This window comes from Melopsittacus undulatus, chromosome Z (assembly GCF_012275295.1).
Source record: "Melopsittacus undulatus isolate bMelUnd1 chromosome Z, bMelUnd1.mat.Z, whole genome shotgun sequence".
NCBI classification, from domain to species: Eukaryota; Metazoa; Chordata; class Aves; order Psittaciformes; family Psittaculidae; genus Melopsittacus; species Melopsittacus undulatus.
The window spans coordinates 44,591,433-44,610,509 of record NC_047557.1 but is presented as its reverse complement, the minus strand read 5'-3'; the positions used below and the strand labels follow the sequence as shown (position 1 = coordinate 44,610,509).

Genomic DNA, 19,077 nt, shown 5'->3' with positions numbered 1-19,077 from the left:
TATAATCCAGCCCTGAAAGTGCATGAACATACATAAAGTAGTCCTTTGTATCAGACTGCAGCAGCAGAGTGCAAGGTCTCTACTTGAGTAAAGTCACAAGAGTGTTGCTGATAAGTCATGACATGATCCTGAAAATATTTTTTTTCATGTTTTTCTGTTAAATAAGAAGTTTCTTTAGCTTTTTAGTGTGCTTTCATTTTCTTTTTCAGAGGCCAGGCTGTTGTTCTAATTGCCAACTCTATCATCACTTAAATTTGTAATACCATAGTGATGAGTGAAAGAGCCTTTTCAAGGATAGAATGACTAAAAAGAAATTTTGCTTTTCGTCTTGACATTGCAGCAGAATTTGTCTTTTATGTTCTCTCATATGTCTTTGTGATATTTCAGAGTGTTTTAAATCAAACACAAAATAATACTGTGTACCAACTCTGAATTTAGAAGTACACTCTTCTTACAATAGTAAATAACTCTCTGGCTACATTCTTGGTAATTCAAAACAGACTTACACTGTTTTTTGTTGTACTCTCAATCTCCTCTGAATTTCTCATGTAAGGCATCTGTTTCACAATAAAAGTGTAGAATTTATTTTTTTATAAAATAATCTTTGCTGATCATATGCAGACTTGTCCTCCAGCACGTGCCTTTTGGTATGTAGTTGTCTCTTAAAAGCATAGAATTGTTTAGGTTGGAAAGAACCTTTAGGACCACGAAGTCCAGCCGTAACTCTAGAATTAGTGAAAGGCCTGTGCAACAGATACCAAGGAGCATCAGGCTTATTCAGAGTAAAGGGAAGGAGATTGTTTTGTCATCTCTGTATTCACATTATATTATCTTGAAGTGTTAGCTCTCAGTTTTTCACAGAACACTGTAGATCTGAAAAGCAAGCAAAATGTTTCTCCTCCTGTATGCACACTGCAATCACATAAGTGTGTGATTATTATAGCTTGTGTAGACATGCTATAATGTAGGCTCATTTTGCTGTACATTGGATGCTTACTCAAATTAATTGCCTACAGTGTCGTCCATGTTTCTGTGTTGTAACTGTTTTATTATATGAGGCTAACAAAATTAAGTGTAATTGAAGTATATCTAACATACTGCAGTCATATCTCGTAATTGCAGTGCAGATGCAGCCTGTAAGGCAGTGAGCCCTACTCAGAGTTGATTAGAAATGTCTGCTGTAGTTTGATAGTTTTAGGATGACTATTTATCAGAAATTTGCAGGAATCTGGAAGTGCTCAAGCACACTATGTGTAAGTGAAATACTAAAAAGCTAAAATTAGGAAAGGAAGCATAGAAATAATAAAATTGAAGCCCTGCTCCTGCAGTCCAAATCTCTGTGGAGTCCTAGTGAAAACAATTCATCAGTGCTGTGGTGTATTTTATGTATAAAACCTCATCCTGCAATCAGATACTTAATGAAGGAATTCTCCTTTCTCAGCATGTGTTATTCCTAAAAAAAAGAAAAAATCGACATATTAATCCTTGGCTAAACAGAACTGGGAATATGTTTTCAAAATAACCCAGGTAAAAAAAGAAGTGGTAAGTAATGCAGCATTTGTCTCATATCAAACTGGTAAGCCAGTGGAAGGCTAAATAACATTTATGGGAAAGGACTTCTCTGTGTAGCTAATTTCTAAAATCATGTTAAAAAGACGGAGCCTGTGGTTTACGTAATAGAGAACAATTGTTAGTGGTGCACAGGAACAGACAGCTTGTCAGGATATTGGCATTTGACACACACTTCTCTTATTGTGAGGTAGTTTTGTAAATTCATTAAATTCTAGTTTCTTTCAGATGTTTCAAGAATAGCAACAACTAACATGATCCAGAGATACCAGTGCAAATTGAATGCCAACAGCAGTTTGAAAGCTTATATACACACTGTTCACTCAAGATAGGAATTCTTATTTTTGTTGGACATTTTGCAAAAGCTGCTGAGGATTTTCAGTAAAAGTGGGAGTGTCAAGGAAACAAATGATTCTATTACTTCAAATCCTAAACTAGGAGCAAAATGTGAAATTATTTTAGGTCTCCAGCCTGGGCACATGTATTTATTTTCATTTTGATCCTGCTTTTGTATTTGAGGATTTTGGATTACTTTTTATGTAGTGCTTTTTTGTATTTTCAGAAGTGATGTAAAGTTTATGTGAAGAAGCTGGCCTGGTGCAAGGAGGTAGTGTGTCAGTTTGAGTACTACAGCTGTGCAATTGTATCCATTCTGTGATTCTGCCCAGAGTTTGATACAGATGTTATTTGTGCTCAGTGTACATCTGTATCTAAAGGACAGATGCTATGGAGGCAAGAATTCTGGCAGTGTAGTCCCGCTGTTAACCCCTAGTAGGCCGATTCAATGAACGAACTCAGAGAAGACTTTAGTTGTGAGGACCTGGTGGCAGCTAGCCATTAAATCAGTTTAGAAGTGGTGTGAAATTATAGCTTGGGGCTCTAGTGTGACATGTTTAATCTGGCATTGCCAATTTAAACACAATCCCTAGATATCATATCCTCTCAGTTCTCCTTTCTGCTTCCTCTGCCCTCAATCTTCTTCTCCCCTGCAATGTTAGCTCTGATTCTCAGGGCAGAGAGAAATAAGTTGTTGTGGTTTTTTTTGTTGGTTTTTTTTTGTGTGTTTTTTTTAATTGTTTGTTGGTTTGGTTTGTTTGGGTTTTTTTAGGGTTTTGGGTTTTTTTGGTTTTTTTTTGGGGGGGGAGTGGTTTGGTTCTGTTTTGTTTGCATATTTTTTAATATTGTGCTAGGATGCCTGTTACAGTTTCCAATTCACACAAATCCACCTTGACACAGCACAGGGAGTAACACAAAGGTGGGGACAGATGAAGGGGAGGTGTGGGAAACAGGGGTTCTCTCCATCCACAAAGTACGGGACTAAACACTTTCCCAGAAGTGCCTCACTGTGAAGCATTTTCCCTGCAGATTATTTTGCATCCGGTTGTGATATGAGTGTACTTTCTTCTCCACATATATTTCTCTTTGTGGGCCAGTTTAACAACTTCTTAAAAACACACAGCATTACTCTACATTTTATCCTTTAGCTCTTTTTCAGGATATGGTTTGGTAAATGCTGGGAGCTCTTAAGCAGGTAAAGCACTTCCCACCTAGTACTGCAGCTGCTGTGCTTACAGGATGGGACTATTAGAAATCAGATAAGCAATTCTGGCATATTGCTTCTGCTGAGAGTAAGGAAGGAGGTGCCTGACTTCCTTAGGAATTACTGTACCATCTCACTGGTTGTACCTGACCTGTAAATGTTTAAGCCAAACCATCCACATCAGGCTTCTGTTCTACTGAAATATGCATTTAGGAAATGTACACTTTTTGATGGTGTTGCCTGCCTTTACCTTCCCAAGATACTGCCATACATAGCAGAGCACTGGCCGTGTGAGTGTTGAAATGCAGACATGGGGACCCCTGTTGTGGCATACTTTACCATGTATTTTCAAGATACAGGTAATGATTTGCAAGTACTAGTCATGGTGGATTTTGTTTTGAAGCATGAAGTGATGTTTTTTTTCTTCCCTTGCTTTCTGGAAAAGGAGGTACAGCTTATCACAGATTAGTCATTGTGTTTATGTTTATATGGAGGTGATCTGGTTTGATACTTAAGTAATATATATGTGCCAGGCAACTTTTTTACAGAAATTGAAGTCTTCTAGGTTTGAATTCTAATGCAAGTATTTTGTAATGATATTTTTGCCGCAGGAGAAAGAAAAATTTTGCTGTGATGCTGCAAGGCCTCAATTTTTACTGACCAGTTACTGCAAGCACAGCAATTTACAGCAGCGGCACAGTCAGTGTTTAAAGTTCATTCCCCTCTCCATAAAAATAATTTATACCTATGTGAATACCTACCCCTGGCATTTTTTTCCCCTCAGCTCAAAGAAAGCCAGGGCAAGCACAGGGTGCCTCCTGCATGTGTGCAGGCAGGCTTTGAAGGGGTAGCTGGGGTGGGGATGCAGATGGGGATGTCTAGGTGGTGCTCTCATAGGCATCAGTGGGCTGGTGCTTTGCTTCCTCACATCCCCCCAGCATCTGTCACCTGCAGCTTTAATTGCACGCCACTATCATCAAAACCAGTGTTTTACAGGAAGGTGGGAAATGCCTGTCTTGGCACAAGTGTGCTTTGCTGTTTAGTTTATTGTAGGTGCTCTGAAGTGCTGAGGGATTTGTGGCTTACCTGGGGCTGTGTGTGTGTGTGTTGGTATTTGGAGTGCAGCTGGTGGGGGTCTGTCATCAAAAGGAGGTGGGTCTCTGCTGTGTGCGTGGGTGCAACTCAGGCTCCTTCTGTATTAAAGTTGTCAAACAAGTAGCCTTCCTGGGAACACTCTGGGAAAGAACACTAAAGAGATGTGGATTACAGAAACACTGCTGAGCAAAAAGCCTCAGTCCTGGTGTACCTTTTTCTTAACACAGGAGAGATAATAATATCTAGTTCAGTAATACTTAAAAGAAGATTTGGTGATTTTAAACCATTTTAAGCCATTCTCTTGACAGATAGTACTTCAGACTTTCAGCAGAAAAGTGTGATGTTTGTAAAAGCGTTACATTTTTCTTGCATTTCAGATCGCCTTTATTTTGCAATTCTCTGCCAAAAACCAAAGAGTGGAGCTGCAAATACCCATTATTTCTGCATAGATGATGAATTTGTGTATGAGAAGTAAGTACAGACTTTTTTCTCCCCTATTTTTTACAGAAATAAATTAGAACAACAGCAATGAGGAACCAGTCTAATTGACATTCTGTTTTAAAATGTAGCTGAGAGAAACATACCATTCCCATTACAGAACTAATTACACGAGTTTGGTCTCAGATTTATCTGCCATGATGATTTATATGCTTAGAATGGCTTCTTGGCTTCCCATCAGGATTTCTTCAAAATCCTTTCAAAGCAGAAGCTTTCATTGTACCCACTCTTATTAGAAGACAGAGGAACATGATACAACAATATGTACTCAGAAGTGTGCACTGGACTGCCAAGCTGAAGGGGTTGTCTTTGGTTGCTCAGTTATTAAGTGTAATGTCTAAACTTTCTGGAATAAGAGAAAAAAATGACAAAATCAACTCAAGCCTTTATGAGCTGACAATGGATATATTATTTCCCCTGTAGTGAACAGTGTATGCCTCTGTATGTGATCTGGAATGCTGCTAATTCTTCAAATATTTTTAACCAAGGGCATGCTTACTGTTTTTGAAAGTACTAATCAATCTTTATTCTCAGCATTCACTTTTCTTGAGCAATATAATTGCCTTCTTTTAAAGTAAAGGTTTTGGGGTTGCTTTTAAAATACAGTTTCTAAACTGGTGTCACAGGGTGGTATAGTATGAAGAATTTTTCAAACCTCAGGTATTCCAGTTTGGTTCTGAGTGGTGGTGTGTGGAAAACAAAGCTTTAGTCCCTATTTAGACATGACAAAACTGTTCCCTCCAACAAAATAGTATGTCTGCAAGAAGGTATTCTTGTTTTTACAGTGATGCACATATTGTATGTATTACTCCTTGCTTTGTTCATCTGATGTAAGAAAAAAAAAAGGGCATTTACAGAGGTCGTTGCAATTTTTCCTCTTTCTCCTACCAGCTTCTATGCAGACTTTGGACCACTCAATCTGGCAATGGTCTACAGATACTGCTGCAAGCTAAATAAGAAATTAAAGGTAATACTTGGGTGTTTTTATTTAATGTTGACTTTTCTAAAGAACAGAACCAAATGGACGAAAAGCTTGTGTTTTGGTTTGGTTTTGTTCAGTTGCATTCCTGGGCTCCTAATCCAGTCAAGTTTTGAATATAAATGTCAAATTTTATCAAGGTGAATTTAGGGAGGATCAGGAGCAAAAACCCACTTACTCTTAAGATCCTGAAGATGCACCACTGTGGCAGTAACTAATTTTAAGCTTCTGAAAGATCAGTTGCTAAATGGGTACAGACTTCTTTAAATGAAAAGCTCCCCTCCTGGAATTCATTCTTCTTAGAAATCTGCCAGTATTGAGTGAGCTTGAGGGTGAAGTGCAACACATTTTTATTTGAGTTTGGTTTTGTTTGACTTGGGCTTCTCTTCTGCTGCTGACATCTCTTTGATAAGAAGCAACATTTGATCTTTGATAGCATTTATGGCATTGTGCTGATGGGGAGTGCCTTGCTGCTATTGCAGATTATCTTCTCTGACAGGTGCTCAGCAATCTTTGGGATTGAGCTCTTGACAGAAAATAATGTTTTTTAAAACAGAGTTACTATATTAATTAACATGAACGACTTCAAGTTAGTTGACCTCTCACAGATGTTTGAGTATAAAACCTGTCAGGCAGATAAAAAAGCTTATTAGCATTAATGTGGATCACAATTTGCCTCTTCAGAAATGCTTAGAACTTGAAACTGCTACTGAACTGTGAAAATTGGGAAGTGTACAAAACATTATAGTATAACAGACTTTTTTTTCCTTTTTTTTTCATTCATTCCTTGATGTTTGTCAGTGGTATTAGTTTGCATAATTCAGACATGCTTTATCCCTGTGGCACTGTGAACAGTTTTGTCAGTGACTACATTCTCTAATTTTTGAGTACAGGATGCTCTGAAGCAACACATGTCTATATTATAATACCTTTGAGTGTCTTGGGTGTGATACTGGAGGGGCATGTTAGGATTGCTGAGAACATACTACTGCTACTGATCTGGCGTTTGTCTTGAGTGTGTTGAGTAGTATCTAAGCAAGTAACACTGCTATTTAAATAATCACATTTTATGATAGCTTAGCAATTGATCAAAGTACACAAACACATCAAAATTTGTTTCAAAGACCAGTTAGAGGATAGCTTTTCACTGTCATCACAGATACAAGTGTCTTTTCTATTGGCAGTACCATTTCCCCTCCTCCTAAGGTAACTGGAGAAAGCTAAGGTGAAACTTTTAAAAATATATTTATGATAAAGTTTAAAAATATTTTTAATATATATTAATCCAAGCATACATTTTTCAGGGATTCTGATCCTTAGGAACAACTGCAAGTTGATTTATCTAAAGTCAGGTTTTCTTTAAGAATAAAAAAGTCTAAATTCTGTCTTCAAGACTGTTGTGACTTTAACATGCCAGTGATGTTTATGAGAATACCTCTTTGTATTTACTTCTCATAAACATCTATACATTACATAGTGCTTGAAGTCAGAAATATCAAATGTGTTTAAGAACAAAAAGAAAGATTGCTGTAATGTGTACCAAAAATTATTTAGGCGGGATACTTGGAAAAATTCTGGAGCAATTTAGGTAGGGACGCAAACAAAAAAAGTCTTGTAAAGCTTTTGAGAGACTAGTTTCTAGTATACTTGGTTCTCTGAACACAGATGGCTGGAAGTAGGTGAACAGACCTTTGCATTCCTCTAATTTTCTAAAAGGAGGCATGAAGAGTAAAACGCAAAATTGTAACATTTTTCATTTTTTGATACAGTCATTTTCATTGATAAGGAAGAGAATAATTCATTATACTGGCTTTGATCAGAAAAAACGAGCAAATGCTGCATTCCTCATAGGCTCCTACGCAGTAAGTATTTGAATTTTTACATTACATTGGCTTGCTAAATGTGTTAATTTTTCCATACTCTATTTGTAAAAGAGCAAAAAATTGTTTTTAACAATTCTTTTCTCTTGAATAGTTGCCATAAGAATGTATTTTATAGTAAGATACCACACAGTAAGAGAGTTTTTAAAGTCTAGCAGGTATGTTAGTGGAGTTGTACAGTTTTGGTTTTTTCCTCTTTACTGCAATCTGTGCTCCTAAGAAATAAGAGCACCACTGGAAAAAAAAATCTACTAATATTTTAATTTAGAAAAGAATTACTGCTTCTTGATGTTTTTGCTTTCCCCCACGCAAACCCGGTTTCTTTTGTAAAGCAGAGAAGTATTATCTTGCACTAAGTCCAGTGTATCATTTCCCATTGCATGCACGTTTAAATACATTTTCTTCCCCAGCTGCTTCTTTTCTAATGTAAGGTGATCGCTTCACTTAATGTAGAAGAAGGAGTCAGATCATGTGGTAGGCTTAGAGCCTGTATGAAGCACAGGTACATGGTGGCTAGAAATATACTGAGCCAGGTCTCTGACTGCAGAGGTCAAAATTACTGGCTTTACATCACAACTGCATATGTTCAGTACACAAAAGTGTGGTCAAGGAATAAAATGCTTCAGAATGAAAGCTTTGGCATATATTCATGTTCTGCTTTGACCTATAACACACCTTGATTGTAACCATCCTTCTTGTTTATGGAGTAATAAAATGAAGTGAACCTATGTGTTTTTTGATGTTGGAGATTTAAGGGGCCAGAGTTCATATAGCCCTAGGTCATTCCTGTTTATTAGCTACAACGCTGTACAGTACTTACTGCGATGCTAGCAGTCTCCTTGCTTCCAGGTTTCTCTGTTGTGTATTTTCACACAGTACTTATTGCAAATAAAGAACTAGATTTCAAAGTATGTCAGTATTGGAAACATGGTAACTTCAAACTGTTGCTGTAGACCTTTTCATTCTTAAACCAGGTGGCAACATGATTTACTAAACTTGTTCCGGGTTAAGGCATCATGTTGACAAAACAATTGCAGCTTTTAGGAAAACCGCTTCTACCTAGTGACTTGGATCATAATGGAGGCCCAGGAAGCGAATGGGAACTAGCTTCAGTTATCAGCCATTATTTGAAAGGAAGTGAGTTTTGGTTTTCGCTACACTTTTGTTCAGAACATGTATGGTAGTATTGTCTAGCACAGCATTTGCACAACATTTTGACCGCAATCCACAGAATGGAAAATCAACCAATGCCCATACAATCTAAACTGAAAATGGTGTGTCTGACTATGTAAAAGTGTACAAAAACCTAACATGAATTTTATTTCTGGTCATCCAGTAGCCCTGCCATGTTGCATTAACATTTGAATAAAGCTCTAAAATTAACCTGTAAAGCTCTAAAATTAACCTGTGTAGATTGTGACAGTTCAGAGCATGAAAACTGAAAATGGAGGCTCTTGTATAGACGAGTAGGCACTTCATGCTTCAGAGAACCACAGTGAAGGAGGTGGGAGTTACAAAGTACAGTAGAGTTGCTAGCACAGATCAAGCTGAAGTATGACAGGAGATCATGACTGACTAGCCAGTGCGTGTGAGAGGGCTAGTTGCAGACAGCTGTCATATGGCAGGAAGAGGCTAGTCAAAACCACTGGTAATTTTCTGAGTTTAGAGACTTGTGCTTAGGCATTGTACAGGCTGAATATTTCAGCAGTGTCCCTTAAACACCCATGGCAAAGTGAAGGCACTATGTCAGTATCGCCTCCTTGAATGGGGATGTGTGTCTTGCATAATTGCAAGTTCTAGGTGGTGAGGTAGGTCTAGCTAGATGCTGATTGTCTTTCCAGCAGACTTTGGCTTTAGTACTGCTTTTTCTCTAATGTAGGGTAGTTTCCTTGCAGATTGATGTGGGAGGGATTCCAGTGAAGGAAGATCACAGAAGAAGGACTATGCCCCTGAGGCTTATTTTTTTTTTCCCTGGCACCCTTTGATGATCTTTCATGAAGGGGCAGGCTTAATTACAGCACTTACTGCTGAAATGGTCAAACATACATGTCACACATGTCTGCTTTCTGCAAGGAGAATTGTATTGTTCTCCGTGGGATCAGCAGTGCTATAGGATCTGTTCAGAATGCACGATAAATACGTCTACAGGCATCTTTCCTGATTGAAAGGAAATATAGTAAGACCTTTATTTAAAACGTATGTAGACTTAAGCATCCACCTGCTGCTTCAGAGTTCTTTTCTTTTTGATAAAAAAGATCCATCCAGCTATTGGCCAAAACTTTTGGAAGCTTTTCTGTGATTTTAGTCAATCAGGCCATGTCTTGTTGGTAATACTCTTTGTTGCTTGAGATCATAATTTAATTTCTGATCCTCTGTAGTGTATGCAGTAGGTTGCCATTGTGTTTCATTTTCTGAAGGTTGAACATGTTTTTTTGTCTGATTTTGGTTTTTTAGCTTTATGATGGGTTCCCATTTCAACAGTTTACCTTAGGCTGAGGAACTGCATAGCAGTGCATCAGATTGGAAGAGTTCAGGTTTTAAGAGCAAGGAAGTAGAAAGGGCAAGTAGCCTTTGCAGAGTTAGTCATGAAAATAGTGCTTGTCTGTGTGTGTTTTAAGGGCTTTGATAACTTCAGTATAGTTTTGGGTGCAAGGTGCTCTGTAGACGCAGGTGGTTTACATTGCTTGTCGGCAATAACACACTGACAAGTTTCCAAGAATAGCACAGACACAGTAAGTGTGTGTGCTTTCTGGTTCTGTTCTCTTTTTTTCAACACAGTCACATTTTAACTAGAAGACTATAAGGAACTGTATATAGCTTGTTCTTCTCTGGAACTTGTATGTCTTCATAAACGTCAAATGTTTTTATGCTAGCAGCTTCTGAGCCTGTCATATTAAGGGCTCGTTGGATGTAAATTTGTATTCTTAAACAGAATATTATTGAACTTTTATTTGAAGTATTGGACTATATTAGCATAATTTATTATTCAGAGGCATTTATTTATATGTGTGTGTGTATATCACATGATATATACATACACATATATATATATAATGATATACTAATTTTGATTACTAAGGCAGTTACAAAAGTCTTCATTAGCTATGGTGAAGTGTAAGGACAGCTGTTAGTGTTCTGGTTTACAAGCGAAGTCTGTTCCCAGTCCTTCTTCACAGTTCGTGTGTTTTAATGTTTCCGCCCCCTCCCCTTTATATAACTTGTCTTTCTTTTATCTTCAGTGGAGATAGTTTCTGAACTCTCCAGGCTACACACTTTCTTCCCCCTCCTGCATCTGCTGCTTCCTTCTAGGTGTACTTTGATGCGACAGCACAGCCTAACTTAAGCTACAGGGCTCTTCAGTATAACATAGCCTTAAAAATGAAGAACAAAGGTTTCAAGTACATTGTTATATATGTAGGTTTAGAATAAAATATGGTCTTTTAGAGTAAATCTCAACAATTTATATATTAATCCCTTTATTGTTCATCTTCCACCTGTTTTAATTCTGTATTTTGTTTCATTTTTACAGATGATACACTGCATAATGGGAATAATATTCTTCTGTGTAGGTTAGCATAAATCTCGCACATTCAGCCCCACAAAAGGTAGCCAGAATTGAAAGTGTGGGGTTGAATGCTTGTACATTATTTGTGCACCTTTGTTCTTCACCTTTTAAAGAAAAATTGCTTTTCCTTGGAAGCTGTCTGCACTGTTCAGGCCTTACTTTTCTACCAAAGCATCAGTGATCTCCTGAATTGATCTCTGCAGTGGCTTCTCTTGATTTTCGTCAGGACTTGGCTGTGGGTGAGGAAAGTCTGCTTCTTCCATCATTGCTCCTTCTGTATTAAGAAAGAAAATGTACCCTCTGTGCCCTGTCCATCAATTCCCAAACTCTCCCTTCTCCCCTTGGCTGCATTAACTTAGTGTTTTTTTTCTCAGGCCTGGCTCTATTTATGTACTTGGAGGGTGACCCTCTGAGGGTACTGCCCCATGAACTGCTGTAATTTGGGTCATCTCCTTCAGGACTCATCTCTGTACTTTGTCTATTTTCTCATCTTCTTTCATCAGGGTAAGCAGCGTTTTTTCCTTCATCTGTTCTCATCCATAGTAGTGATTTTGTTTGCTTTTTCAATTTGTTAGTGTCCTTCCTAGCTGTGGGCTTAGTACTGGGTAGAAGATGGAGTCTGCAGAAGCAATTAGCACCCATTTGTGTGATGATGAACTGCTCTGTTCTTACTGTGGCACTTGCAGAATTATCTCTCGCTAGAAAAGCAGGAAAACCTGTTTGTTTAGTGATCCAGGCTGAGTGGTGGTAAAAGGGTAGCTCCAGCAGCACTCACATTATGGGTGGATAAATCATGGGTACGCTCAGTTACGTTTTGGTGGGAGGTGCTTGTGCTTGTAAAGTGAATGGCAGAGACGAGGCAGACAAAGTACTGGCCTTTAATTTAAGCAAATGTTGCCTCGAGTCTTTGCTTCCTCTATGTTCGTGCCCCCTAAAAAGCTACTTTCTCTGAATTGTATTTGGGAAAATTTTTGAATTGGTCTTCATGGTGGCACCTTTTCTTGCTGTTTGGACTAGATGCTTCTTCACAATGTTCTTACCAGGCCTCCATAGGAGAAGAAGGGTTGCTCTTTTGGAGTCCCTCACTATTGTATTAGCTTGCTTTCTCAGCTGTTGTGAAGTACTTATATGCCCAGCCTGGTCAGTTCCCAGCTAATAGAGATTTCTATACTTCCTGTCAGCTGTTGAAAAAGTAATTGAAGGTTTCTTGCTTTTGTTTATGATGAATAAGAGAGTTGTCCCAGACAGGCAGTTATTCCCTCTCTGCCACTTTGTCCAGTTAATGACTGTTTCTGCTAATGAAGGGACTGTTGGCCACATGTGCCAACATGTGTACACTTCAGTACTCCATAAATCCATACAGGAAATGTATTCTAATACATTTCTATTCTAATTTTGCTGAATTTAACCTTTTCTTTTAAGGAATATTCCTAGAAAATTTAATATATTAACTGACTAGTATACCCCATGGAGGTTTTACTGAAATAAGTTATTTAACACTTTTAAATTAGAGTAAAATGAGGCATGTGTGTGAGCTTGTGTTTGAATCTGATCACACACAGAAGTTACCTGCATTTATTCTGAATGGGTGGGTTCCCATTATTTGCAGTTCACAATATTTCAGGCTATTCTGGGTGAGTGTCATTTTTGGCATATAGTTATATCACATGATATTTGCTTGTAAGCAGTTTAAAATTAATAATCTATTTTTTTTCTTGTTTCTAAGTCAGTATGGTTGGTAAAATGTGTGATTTAGAAAGCAACCTTAAACAGATTTTGGAGTTAACGTAGATAAAGTTTATTACACTAAGCACATCATAGGTGTGAATTTAAAGTGCTGTTTACAGTCTTGAGTTGGTACAGTTTCTAACAGCACCACATATTTAAATATCCTATTTAATTTTCCTGAAAGAGCAACAAGTTATGTCATAGATGGTTATCAAACATGTTTTGGCTTGCATGCAGCATTTCTATTTCACGTGGCAGTCCTATGTATTGAAGATTAAGATGCTTTTTTCAACCAGAACCTCCTTTCCTGTCTACCAGAAATACTTTTTTCATCCTATTGTGAATACTGTTTTCATGATTGTAATGCTCATTTAGGAAACCTTTGTTTAAAAATAGGGGTGGTTTGAAAACACTGATATGAATCAGATAATAACATGGCTTGCTAAAAAAGCTCTCATTCTGAGGTAGATTTTAAATACTTCCAAATAAAGACTGTGTTTCCATGACCTGCAAGCCCTTCTACTTCATTCAGTGAACGTTATAGCGGCTGTTAACACAGCGATGTTGGCAGGAGCAGTGCTTGAGTGCACCTTTCCCAGTACTCAACGCTTGGATGGTTCTTGACCATTCATAGAGCTGCCTGCAGTTCCTTAATTAGAAACAGATGTCCTAAATGAAAAGGTTGATTAGACCAATGTTAATGGTTCAACTGCTCCTCGCAAATTTCTAGCTGTATATTGAAGTTCAGTAGGATATTTTTTTGTATACATAAAGAAAACAAATTTCTAAATTGTTGGTAGACAAGTGATTACACGGTGTGATAAAACAGTATGTTATTTTAGTTTGAAAGATGTCAGTTCCTTATAGTAACATTTTTTTCTGGAAGAAATTATAAGTAAAAGATCCATAAAGGATTTTAAGAGTGCGTATGTGTGTATTTGTGTGTATGTATGTAGATGTGTATGTATATACCTCTGCGCTTGCATTGAATGCAGGAAAATTCTAAAATTGATGCAGCTGTACTTAATGGATGATTTCTTTCAGGTCTGCTGAACTTATGGGTTTTTTAAAAAACTGTTTTGTTTTGTTTTTAAATATTTTCCTGACCTTAAGGGAAGGAGCCTCTTGAGAAATCAACATAAAATTCTAAAAGACTTCTCATGATTTGTATGTACAATATTGGATAAAAACTACCCCAGAAAATGCCTGCTTCTGCTAAATAACTGTTAATATAATAGGTTGAATTTTAAGATTTTTCATCTTTTTCATAGTACTTCCTGTTTTTTGCTTTGTTGGGATTAAGATAACAGCTTCATTTGTTTAAATTTCTGTCATGTTAGAAAGCATAACAGAAACATAATCGGCATCTGGACAAACCGGTTTCAGCTGCTGTATATTTTAATTTCTGGAGGTTATATCTTTTCCCATTTCATCTCCTTCCACCAGTACATACCTCATGAATTTAAAAATACATCTTTGTTTTGCTATTCATGAGATCAACATTTCCACTCTCTTCTGAAACTTCAGTTCCGCTTACTGCCTTAGAAACTTATTCTGTCTTTCAGCTCCTGTCTGCTACAGGTCTCTCTGATCGCCTTTATTTTCTCATTTACTGACTTTCTTAAGTACTTTGTTCACGCAAATCATTCCAATTAAATTGTTTATCTTTAAGGCTTTAGTGTCCTTCTGGTTGGAAACTGTTTCATATATAGCTATATATGTAGTCTTATATATAGATAAATACATAGCAGTTTCAGTTTGTGACAGGAATGTTTTTGAGGTGAATCTTTTCTTAAACTCTGCTCACTGCATCACCGCAGATGTCAGATCTTCAGTGCTGTCTCAGTCTACAGATGCATTTCTGCTGATATTGCAGCTGCATTTCTGCATATACATGCATATACAGATGCATTTCCACTGCCTTGACTTCTGTTCCTTCCCTGGGCTTTGCTGCTCCTTCCTGCACTCCTTCAGTCTTATCTGTTTCCATATCTGAAATACTCACTCAAACCTGAACCCAGGCTCACTCATGTTTAGCCTTCAGCCTTGCTAGCATCAAAGATTTTTCAGCTGGGTAGTCTCCTACACTCTTAAGCTGTGACAGAAACTGATCCTGTCTCCACTTCGACTGTCACAGCTTCTTGTGTTGTGTTACTGCCAAGATAGTTTCCTGGTGAAGTCGGTATCTGTTTGTGGTCTTTCCTGTTCTGTGTAGAGACTGAATGCCATTTTTTCCTTTTGAAGCACTGAACAGCACTACACCAGATACTCTCATACTACATACAACTGCGCAGAACATCCAGATATTCTCATACTAATTTAACTTTTTTCAGTAAGCCACTTTTCACAGAGAACCTGATCTGACCATTTTATGAACTTCTGGCTCTGCAACTGTTCATACATTGTATCTTGTGTGTGTAGTAGTGTCACAGATGAAGTGTACTAGGATATCTGTTTCAGAAAATTCTGAGAAATTTAAGAGCTTCCTTCTTCAGTGAATAGACTGTATATTGCTTCAGTTATATAGGAAGAACTACATGCTTTGCTTAGTAGCTTGTTCACATTGAAAAATGCCATCTTACACTGTCCTTTTTGTACATACTGAACGGTGGTAAACATTGGATTTTTGTGTCAAAATAAGGCTTTTTTTGTGTCCTTATATGTAGCAAGTGTTAATAGAACTATGCTAGAGAAAGTACATACACACGTGTGAATGTTAAAATGGTGTTTCTAGCAACTTAACAGGTAATGTAATTTCAGAAGTTTGTTCTGTGTGTAGGAACTGACATATTTCAGTATACTATTAACATCATTTAGACTTATTTTAATACAACACTTCATTTAATGTTGTGGGAAAAAAACTTGCCTCTTGCAGCTTTTGTGTTGAAGCTTGTTTTCTATAAGAAACTGGTAAAAGCTCATCTGAGATACAGGAGAAATCCCCAGCTTTTCTGAGCTACATACACTTGAAGGATTAGCTGGTGTTAGCTGCACTTCTGTTTGCCTGTTGTACAAATAGTACTCTCTGTATATTACCCAGCCTTATAGTACTGAATCCCACGTTTTTTCCAGGTGACTCATTTCTGGCTACAAATTCTGTTCCTGTTGTTTAATTACTTTCTGTTAGCTAATGCCATTTCATGTGTCTGATTTGTAACTCTTTCTGGGCATGGCTCTTCTTCTGATATGCAAGCAGTGCCTGATTTATATGGATGCTAGCAGTGTGTTCACTGCACTCCAAGATGCGAAGTATGACTGTATCATAGCACACAACTTGAAATTTCTTGGAACATAACCATTATATCTGGTTCAGGCAATGAATATGCCTGCAGAATAGTAAACTCTGGTGCCTGAGGAGCAGCCATTCAGTGATATTTTGGGGGCTTTTAAAGTCTCTCTTCTGTTCCTGTTGTATAAATCCAAAAGCCACTTACCCCTTCACAGTGAAAGGACACTCACACACAAACAAAAAACATGCAGTTTTCATTACTTAACTAAACTACTTAAGCAGGACAGATTTTTTTCCCCCCTCTGGTTTTGCTAATTGCACAGCAGTTAATTAACACAGCAGTTGAATCAGAGGAAAAATTAAAGGAGTCACCTGTTGCCATCTATGTTTTAGTTGTCTATTAGGATGTATTTCAAGCTGGGTTTGTGTTTTACTTTTTTTGGCAACATCTGTTCCACCTCCCATTCTCACTTCACACAAAAGCATGTATGTGTGTTTGTGGTGAGAGGATGTTGAAGATATGTTAAGCCATTTGTTCAAACTGGCTTTGCAGCAGCATCAAAGAAATTTGAAAGGCAATGCCAGCTTTTAAAAGAAAAAATGTCAAAAGCACCACAAAGCAAAAATTCCACCCTTAGATTTTTAGGGGATGTTCAATTAATACTCATTAGGATTCTTGCTTTCAAAAAGCCTCTAAGGAAAAAGGTAATTAATATGAGATGTAAATAATTTTACTGAACAGCAATCTGTATTGAAAACTACCCAACTTTTTATAGTGTTAAAACTTAGTACCGTTTTAAAAAAAGTGTTAACTTGAAATTACTGAATACTCACCTGCTAATGACAGCTTATTATTAACAGTTGTTATGTCGTGCCATGTTGGGTGTGGTATTTGATGCTATTGGAAGACATGATTTGCGTAAAATAAGAGTTTTACAGTGTTCTGTAAGGATTAGTGTTAGAGGCTATCCAAGAGGGATCAGGCAAGACCATGTGGATATTTGTTTTGAGTTGGTTCTTTGTTGATTATTTTCTGAGTGTTTTTGACAGTAGAAGTTTTGATATGTGGTGCTTGTCCTGATGGATAAGAGGATGACCATGAGACAGCAATGTGCCCTTGTGGCCAAGAAGGCAAATGGCATCCTAGGATGCATTAGAAAGGCTGCGGTCAATAGGTCAAGAGAGGTTCTCCTCCCCCTCTACTCTGCTTTGGTGAGGCCGCATCTGGAATATTGCATCCAGTTCTGGGCCCCTCAGTTCAAGAAGGACAGGGAATTGCTTGAAAGAGTCCAGCACAGAGGCACAAAGATGATTAAGGGAGTGGAACACCTCCCTTACGAGGAGAGGCTGAGGGAGCTGGGTCTCTTTAGCTTGGAGGAGACTGAGGGGTGACCTCATCAGTGTTTACAAATATGTAAAGGGTGGGTGTCAGGATGATGGAGCTAGGCTTTTTTCAGTGATATCCAGTGGTAGGACAAGGGGCAATGGGTGTAAACTGGAGCATAGGAGGTTCCACGTTAACATCAGGAAGAACTTCTTTACTGTAAGAGTGACAGAGCACTGGAACAGGTTGCCCAGGGAGGTTGTGGAGTCTCCTACGTTGGAGATATTCAAGGCCTGCTTAGACAAGTTCCTGTGTGATGTACTCTAGGTTACCCTGCTCTTGCGGGGGGGTTGGACTAGATGATCTTTCGAGGTCCCTTCCACCCCTTGGGATTCTGTGCTTCAAGTATGTTACTTCATTCTGTTATTACGGGTTTGCTTCTGAAGGTACGGACTTTTTTTTCCTTTATGGCATCTGGATTTAGTTACTGGATACTCCCTCACCAGTGGAAATTTGGAATAATGAAAATGTAGTGTTGTAGGAAAAATCAAAGCATACATGAATTACTATTTTAATCTTGTATGCTGAGTGTACAGTCTTTTGTAGACCAGATGACTCATAGCTTTGCTGATACCTTTGCTGGGTTTTTCTGTTCAGATTTATATCTTTAAAGTTTAATTAAAAATAAGTAAATGTGTAGACTGGTGCAGCAGAGTTGTACTAACAAAATGGAAGAATCCAGATAGAAGCTTTTTCACTGTAGCCTATAGTTAGACAACACTTGCATAAATCTGTAAGTTTGTTTTGTTGTTTTTTTTTTTTTACATGCATATTCCTCTGGGTTGACCAGTGTTTATACCATTTACATTAGGTTTATTGTTGTACATTTGCATACTTGTGTTCTTGATGCCACTTTTTCTCAACTCTTTTGAGTTTTGTGATAATTATGTCTTCCTGTAATAAACAAGTGACTTAAAGTTGCCAATACCAATCTTAAAATAATCTTCTTTTCATTTTCTGTCTTTTTCCACAAAAAATAGATAATATACTTGAGAGAATCCCCAGAAGACGTGTACAGGCGTATATTGTCTGGAAGCGTTTCGTATCCTCCTTTCAGGTAAATAACAAGTTGTTAGAACTTTCTGTAGCTTGGTACTTTGAATAAGAATGTAGCATTTGTCAGTACTAATTTAGTGGTTTTTTTCTCCTGAAGTTTTAACACATGACGTATTCACTGCCTGAGCTTTAAGTGCAGACTTCTGAACAGGGCTTTAGCAGCTGGTACTGAAGTGTACTGACGGAAGGCGAAGGAGCCACGCTGCTTTGTACACCCTCTTGTTGAGATTTTTGATCTACATTGCTTTTCACTTGGCAGTCTGGTTTTGTGCCAGTAGTTGATAGTTAAATGTATCAAAATATCTGTAATTCATCACAAGTGGCTTCTAATACTCTTAGCACTCCATTTTTCCTACTTGTGGAATGCATGCAGCAACCCACAAAGACTGTTATGTGCTTAAAGAATGCTAACTACCCTCATATGATTTAGTATCTTTAAAATATTTCTTTTAGCCATTGAGGAGATGTGTAAAACCGTTGGTTTGTGGTTGTTTGACCTTGAGGGAGTATAATCCTAGCTGTTACAGACCACAGACTTCTCTCTGTAGTACATG

The 19,077-nt window shown here is 37.8% G+C and overlaps 1 protein-coding gene across 5 annotated transcripts in view; it reads left to right on the top strand.

The window, feature by feature from the left end:
• The window catches only part of CDC14B (cell division cycle 14B), a 51,420-nt gene that overhangs the window by 3,485 nt on the left and 28,858 nt on the right, over nucleotides 1-19,077 (top strand). For all 5 annotated transcript variants that reach the window (XM_031054249.2, XM_031054251.2, XM_005154919.3 and 2 more), the window contains exons 2-5: nucleotides 4,582-4,675; nucleotides 5,594-5,669; nucleotides 7,451-7,543; nucleotides 18,448-18,524. In XM_031054249.2, the coding sequence (XP_030910109.1) occupies nucleotides 4,582-4,675; nucleotides 5,594-5,669; nucleotides 7,451-7,543; nucleotides 18,448-18,524 (340 nt within the window). The remainder of the gene's footprint in view (nucleotides 1-4,581; nucleotides 4,676-5,593; nucleotides 5,670-7,450; nucleotides 7,544-18,447; nucleotides 18,525-19,077) is intronic.